Below are 7,734 nucleotides of genomic sequence, written 5' to 3' on the forward strand. Positions count from 1 at the left end.
TTACGACTTTCGTAAACTGTCTTTCACCTTCCGTCCCCGAGAAGGACACCAAAAATGTTGGCGATTCCTAAGAATCAGTTCGCTTCGGCTGTGAAGCAGGTTTCAAGTTTATGTCTGAAACCTGTTGCTGTTACAGCTGTTGTACATCATGATCCACCTTTGATTGTAAGGAAAACAGAATCAGTTTCAAGTTCAGTAGCAACATTATCGATGGCGAAAAATCTTCAATGGGCAACAAAAAGCATAACCGGTGGTAAGTGTAAAGTTTGGTTTCTTTGAACGAACAGACATTCAAACTTAACAGTTGAGCAAGATTTCAGAATGAAATAATAATCAAATTCCGACACATTAATACTTGTTCGGGTATCAAATGTTTATTGAAAGAAACAAGCTGGATTATTGGGGAAGGGAGGGATTATGTAAGTTAAAATAAGAACTTCAAACTAAAACAGCATAGTTTTCGCTCAGTTGTGTCATGTGTTCATTATTTGCATTTTCATGGTGTTGAATGGATTCCGAAGTAATCCGAAGTATCGCACCATTAAACAGCTTGGGCACAACCCCTCATATGGGTGATAGTCATGTATTTGAAGGATATTTAACATTGTGTAATCGGTTAGTTACACAAATGCAGGGCTATTCTGCAGTAGAAACACATAAAGTTTACTTAAAATTTGAAACAAAAAAGGGCGCCATCTTTTGATCCAATAGTCAATGGGACAATATAATTGCATAGAATATGTTAATTTTTGTTATCCAACTTTGTGTTAAAATAACAATTTACATAACTAACTTTGTATTCAGTGGTAGGATTTAGTGCAAATGTTATATGTGAGCCTAAATATACCTGTGCCCTATTTTTGGCCATACTATATACATATATACTGTGGAAAGGGACTTCAGTTTGATGAAATGGTTATAATTTAATAAAAGCTCCTTCAGTTTTATGTCTGGCCAAGAAAAAAATGGAAGAATTTAGGAGACCATATTGGAGTTTGACAGTTGCAGTTTGTTATCATTATTTCTCAGAAAGTTCTTGTTATGTCTTCTACATATTTCATATGTAAGACACCCTTGTTATCAAATGATTGAGAGGAGAAGGGGAAAGAAGGAAAAAGCAGATAATTAAAAAACAGTTTTTCATAGACATTATAAAGATCATTCAATGGTGGGCACCAAGATCCCCTAGGATCTTTTTTTGTTAAAATAAATTTTGGGAAATTTTCAATCAGACACATTTTGGGATATAATATTTTTCTGAAATGTTTTGAATTGAGAAAAAATGTCAAAAGTAAATGAGGTAAAAATGTTGTTATTTTGAAATATTGGAGTGCCCACTGTTTAATCTAAACATATACCAACTTTGATGAAAATTAGACTTTCATATATACTTTACAAGCATTAATGCTAAACATACAGTAAAACTAGAAGATGAAATGTTAAAAGTCACACTATATTGCCTATTTTAATTTTGCTACTATTGTTCAAAGTGAGACAAAAATCAGTGTTCTCTTTAAGCTGATACATACAACTATTTCTACAGGTATAGTCCCAGTCAGGATGAATCACACGGACATGAATACACCTGCCTTTGGGTCTTACAGACGAGACAGTACATCCAACGCCATTGTTTCAGCAAAGGACACAAACGAGTCAAGGAAGATGTTCACTTATGTAACAACAGCAGGTATTTAACAAGGTTTTGTTGTATGGATATCTGTATTTGTGAAATGATAATATTGATATCCAAGGACTTTCCTAGAACAAACCGGCAAATTATTAAATGTTTTATGTATGACCTTAAAATCACTGAATCTTTCGAATTTGGACTCAAAATGCAAAAGTCCGATAAGTTTCTGGTATCATTGGTAAGAAAACACAAATAAGAGTGCAGTAAACTTAAATGTCATGTATTGGGGTATTTTTGCAATGTGGATTTTTTGCGAAAATCCCCAAAATAATATGACTTATGCAGTTTCTACTTGTTTTTTCTTTTTTTTTTTTTTTTTTTTTCAATTTCATTGTCTCCGAAATTTGGAATGCCTCTTTTGAAAACTTTGAATACATAAGAATGGATATTAGTGTAGATTTTAACATCAATTGGAGATCTAACTGACCAGTCAAACTAGATTAGAGATTTACTTCCCGGCCGACTAGTATTTGGTTATTATAGAAGTATTCATGACTAGAAAATGTTCCGCTACATGTAAGTACATCAGCTTTATAGATGTATTACTCATGCGTTTACAATTAAAAGAAAACATGTAAATTTGCAATTTTGAAAGGGTTGCTAAATTCACAAAAAGTAGATACATGTAAAAAAAAATCTGATACACATTTTTATGTGACTATCAAGTAAATTCAAATGCTTCTAAAAGTAAATGACCACTTCTATCTTTACCAGAGCAAACTACCTGTCTAGGATTTAACAAATTTCAGGGAGATAGTTATCAGGAACCAATTTATTATAACCACTCTGGAAGGGATTGTTTGTGATTCTGAGTTATCAGGTTTGAGCTATAGATTAATGATTAGAGTTTGTCTTCAGTTCAAAGTTTATGATGTTGTCCAGCAAGTTTGAATGTTACAAGAGTTTTTTTATGTTGTTTAAAATATTCAAAACTCATTTTCAGATAAAACAGGTTTAGATGTCAAAATGGGGTAAGGGAAGTATGAAAACATTTCTTGATGGTAAATAAAAGATTGGTATCCCAATAATTGTAGCTATTTATTTCTGCTTTGTTACAGTTGGCACTGTCGGAACTGTTTATGCAGCCAAACATTTAGTCAGAAGTCTTGTGGGATACGTTGCCCCAGCTAAAGATACTATTGCCATGGCAACCGTAGAAGTCAATCTCCAAGAAATTCCTGAGGGGAAGAGCACCACTGTGAAGTGGCGTTCCAAGCCAATCTTTGTCCGACACCGAACACCAGCAGAATCTGAGGCAGAAAGGAGCGTTAATTTGGAAGAGCTACGTGATCCCCAACATGATGCAGACAGAACACAGAGAGAGGACTGGCTTGTTGTCATCGGAGTTTGCACACATTTAGGTAAATACTAAACTTTTACATTACAACCAGTTTTGTTTGATTTTAAGTGATACTTGAATGACTTCACTGTTGCCTTCAATGTATAAGGTGCCCAGAATCTAATTGGGTATATATCAGGATCATCTTCATCTGATTAAGGTGCAGTCATTGAGATGTCACTCATAAATTTTGTTACTAGTTGTTATCATCTCTTTTACACAATAACATTCTAGTTCCAATACCATATGTATCACAATACCGATACACTCAGTATTAATGTACTTCAGGAGTTTGTTGAAAAATGATTAAATAAAAATTAATTAAATATATAGATATAAGCATGTTTTTTTTTTTTTGTTGTTAATATAGAGAAATGGAAATAAAAAAATTCATTGACAACATGGTGATCAGGAGGCAATATGTTCAGCAGCCATTTTGACCAATTGTACTGAATTGTGTATCATATATTGAAATAGCAAAAAGAGAGATTCAAAATTGAAACCATAGGCAATGTCTTTTTTTAAATTCATTATGAATCACTTCACTTTTATTTTCTATTTTTTCAAGTACATAATATTTCATTATTTACTGCTTGAAGTTCGTCAGAGATCTCAAATTGATGGATATGAAATTATCGCGATGAGAATATTTCATTTTTACGATCCTAGAATTGATGCTCCTACAGATGAAGTGTTAGTTACTGGACCAATGTTGACTATCAACAAACATTGGTGTTGAAAGTTCATTTACAAAAAATAAATTTTAAAAAATGATGTGGTTCATTTCTAAACATTGTGTTTCATTACTAAACATTGTGGTTCATTTCTAAACAGTGTGTTTCATTACTAAACATTGTGTTTCATTACTTAATATTGTGAATCATTACTAAATATTGTGTTTCATTACTAAACATTGTGGTTCATTACTAAATATTGTGTTTCATTACTAAACATTGTGTTTCATTACTTAATATTGTGAATCATTACTAAACATTGTGTTTCATTACTAAACATTGTGGTTCATTACTAAATATTGTGTTTCATTACTAAATATTCTGGTTCATTACTAACTATTCTGATTCATTACTAACTATTCTGGTTCATTACTAAATATTGTGTTTCATTACTTACTATTCTGATTCATTACTAAATATTGTGTTTCATTACTAAATATTGTGTTTCATTACTTACTATTCTGGTTCATTACAAAATATTGTGTTTCATTACTAAACATTGTGGTTCATTACTAACTATTCTGGTTCATTACTAACTATTCTGGTTCATTACTAAATATTTCTGGTTCATTTCTTAATATTCCACACATCTCTTATTTTTGTTAGGATGCATTCCGGTAGCCAACTCCGGAAGTTATGGTGGATACTATTGTCCATGCCACGGATCCCATTATGATGTTTCGGGCAGAATCCGAAAAGGACCAGCACCACTCAATCTGGAAGTACCTCAACACAGCTTCCCTGAGGATGATATTCTTGTTATTGGAAAATGATGAAGAATACAGTATTTAATAGTTTATTTTATGAATTTTGTGAACGTTTTCTTGTTTGTATGACATTGTTTTGGAAATAGACTCCTGACAGTATCATGAACTGTTTGCAGTACCACCAAAGGTGCATCTGAAACAACTTCAAGAATAAAAATTATGATTTAAATTCATGTTTGGTGTTTTAATACAAGAAGAAACAATATCATTGTTATAAAGAAATTATCAGTAATTCCAGAATGATCTTGCTGCATCATATGATCTACAAATGTTTGATGTAAAGTTTGATCTTTTCTCTCCTAAATACAAAGGATTAGCTTCATTTTGTTTATACTTCCATAAAAAGGATTTCAGTGCTTTACAATGAAATTGTAATAATAAGACAAGTGTCCCGTCTTTTGTTTCAGAGAAAAAGTGACTTTGAAATGAATTATTCACAGATACAGTTTGACGAATGGGACAGGGACAATAAATTTAAATCTTTGTCTTTCCTTTGGCTGTCTGTTGTGCCTCGTTCTGTTACTGACCTCTATAGACACATCCTTTCTCAAGTGAACCAGGCCGTCTTCTTTGAGGTTTGGCTTGATATTAATATCCTATTATCAACAATTAAAATGATCTTTCCATGTATGTGTGGTTGCTTTTGTGTGAGGCAGAAGAAAGATCATGTAAGCCCCTTGTGGTAGTTCATGTCAACTCTTATCTTATCAGTGCCATTCCAAAATTGAATACCACACATTGAAATTTGCATTGGCAAGAAGTGCATGGCATTGTTGAAACAAACTGTGTATTATTAATAGATTTGTGAAATCTGTTAACATTTTAATGAAATAAAAGTAGGATTAACATGATATGACGTGAACGTTATAGCACTACTACACTGAAATGAAATCCTAAAGGCGCCTAAGATACCCCATCTGGTCATATTTTGCTGACAATCCAGTCCTAACATGACCATAGAGCTTTTGGGAGGATAATTGGATATAAGTGTTTGATAAAGTATTATTGTGTTGTTGATTTGGAAATAAACATCAAGGTTCTTATTTCAATGTCATTTCCTGATTATAATAATTATGGGTGAAATTTATCATTCATACCCCTCATAATTATGCCTTTTTTACAAGATAGTGTGTCATAACATGTTTGCATCCATTGTCAGAGTCAAGGTCACATCTGAAGGTCAGATTCAAATGATGGCTCTATCATCTCTTGTACCAATGTAGGTAATATTTCATAACTGATAGGAATTTTAAAGACGCTTGCATTATTCCCAGACAGTATATCAAGATCACTGTTCAAGGTCAAATACCAAATTTAGCATAGTGACCTTGTTTCATGCTTTACTTTGTCATTATTGCAGATATCCAAAAGTATATATTATTATTAAGAATTGATTGGTGGTAAGAAAACACAAGGACTTTTAAAGCAATCTTTACACTAAGAAACATCAATATAATCGGTTTCAATAAATCTATAGCCATGAAATGGTAATGTTCCCAATATCATTCAGCATACCACTGGTTATTTCTGAAACAAACTCAACAACTGGGACCTGTTAAAATCTCATGAACAGATGTTTTTGCATTATATTATGTTAATCCTACATTTATTTCATTAAAATGATAACAGATTTCACAAATCTATTATTACTACACAGTTTGTTTCAACCATGCCATGCACTTTTTGCCAATGCAAAGTTTCAATTCCACTTCAGTCACCACAATGAAATAGGCCTAGCTAGTACTTTTGGCAACCTTTGAGCAGTACTTCCCATTACAATCAAAGCATGTTCCGCAATACACAATAGATCAATAAACAAACAAGCAGAGACCTGACTGTAATGTTTCAGCAGATCTGACCAGACTGTTATGTCTCTGTAGATCTGACCTGCCTGTTATGTATGGAGGTCTGACCTTACTGTTGTGTCTCTGTAGATCTGACCTAACTGTTATATATGGAGATCTGACTTTACTGTGTTGTCTCTGTAGATCTGACCTGACTTATGTCTCTGTAGATCTGACCTTACTGTTATGTCTCTGTAGATCTGACCTTACTGTTTTATCACTGTAGATATGACCAGTCCGTGTTGTCTCTGTAGATCTGACCAGTCTGTGTTGTCTCTGTAGATCTGACCTAACTGTTATATATGGAGATCTGACCTTACTGTTATGTCTCTGTAGATCTTATCTAACTGTTTTATCTCTGTAGATCTGACCTTACTGTTATGTCTCTGTAGATATGACCTGACTGTTATGTATCTGTAGATCTGACCTAACTGTTATGTCTCTGTAGATCTTATCTGTTTTATCTCTGTAGATCTGACCTTACTGTTATGTCTCTGTAGATCTGACCTAACTGATATATATTGAGATCTGACTTTACTGTTATGTTTCTGTAGATCTGACCTGACTGTTATGTCTCTGTAGTTCTGACCAGTCTGTGTTGTCTCTGTAGATATGACCAGTCTGTGTTGTCTCTGTAGATCTGACCCAACTGTTATATATGGAGATCTGACCTTACTGTTATGTCTCTGTAGATCTTATCTAACTGTTTTATCTCTGTAGATCTGACCTTACTGTTGTTTCTGTAGATCTGACCAGTCTGTGTTGTCTCTGTAGATCTGACCGAACTTGTTGTGGTTGATACTTGCGTTGTTAATCCCTATTCCTCAATTGCCCTGCATACCGGGTGGTATCCAAGCAAGGGATATCCGGAACACCCTGATCTACACCTAGCACCAAGATGTTGACTCTAATCCCTGTGTTTAGATCTATATATAGGTACATTCTATGAAGTCATTTAGGTAATTTCCATGTCAAGGAGATCAGCTGACACAATACAAATGTAATCTTGGTAAATTATAACTGCAGTTAATGTACCACTGAACTAGGGAGAACTTATATCTAACTTGATTGGTATAGCGTCAGACTAGTAAACCAAAGTCGTTGGTTCTTATCCTAGTGGAGGCATTGAAATAAATAATGACCTCTGACACATTGGAACCCATGATGGGACTCCAAAATAATGTTAAGCAATGCCTGAAAAGCATTGGGCTACATGGGTGGTCAGGTGGAACAATGGTACTGCACTCGCCTTTCACCTAGCTGTCCGGGGTTTGATTCCTGAAATGGACCTGAAAAGGTATAGGGCCACCTTCCGGACCACGTAGGTTTTCTCCAGCTACTCCAGTTTCCTCCTACAATA

The 7,734-nt window shown here is 33.9% G+C and overlaps 1 protein-coding gene across 1 annotated transcript; it reads left to right on the plus strand.

Annotated features, from left to right (window-relative positions):
• Nucleotides 1–41: 41 nt before the first annotated feature.
• LOC132555200 (cytochrome b-c1 complex subunit Rieske, mitochondrial-like) lies at nucleotides 42–4,699 on the plus strand. The gene is made up of 4 exons (XM_060219553.1): nucleotides 42–253; nucleotides 1,544–1,687; nucleotides 2,749–3,051; nucleotides 4,370–4,699. The coding sequence occupies exons 1-4, from the start codon at nucleotides 55–57 to the stop codon at nucleotides 4,534–4,536; spliced, it is 813 nt and encodes a 270-aa protein (XP_060075536.1). The 5' UTR covers nucleotides 42–54; the 3' UTR covers nucleotides 4,537–4,699.
• The last annotated feature ends 3,035 nt before the right edge of the window (nucleotides 4,700–7,734 follow it).

This window comes from Ylistrum balloti, unplaced genomic scaffold (genome assembly GCF_031769215.1).
Source record: "Ylistrum balloti isolate Yb309-2 unplaced genomic scaffold, AGI_CSIRO_Ybal_v1 Utg370460, whole genome shotgun sequence".
NCBI classification, from domain to species: Eukaryota; Metazoa; Mollusca; class Bivalvia; order Pectinida; family Pectinidae; genus Ylistrum; species Ylistrum balloti.

What these genes read in the sequence shown, in the direction of transcription:
- LOC132555200 (XM_060219553.1), top strand. Translation starts at nt 55, where the DNA reads ATGTTGGCGATTCCTAAGAATCAGTTCGCTTCGGCTGTGAAGCAGGTT. An exon ending in CACTTATGTAACAACAGCAG is followed by an intron (nt 1,688 to 2,748) that starts GTATTTAACAAG and finishes GCTTTGTTACAG; the next exon opens with TTGGCACTGTCGGAACTGTT. An exon ending in CGGAGTTTGCACACATTTAG is followed by an intron (nt 3,052 to 4,369) that starts GTAAATACTAAA and finishes TATTTTTGTTAG; the next exon opens with GATGCATTCCGGTAGCCAAC.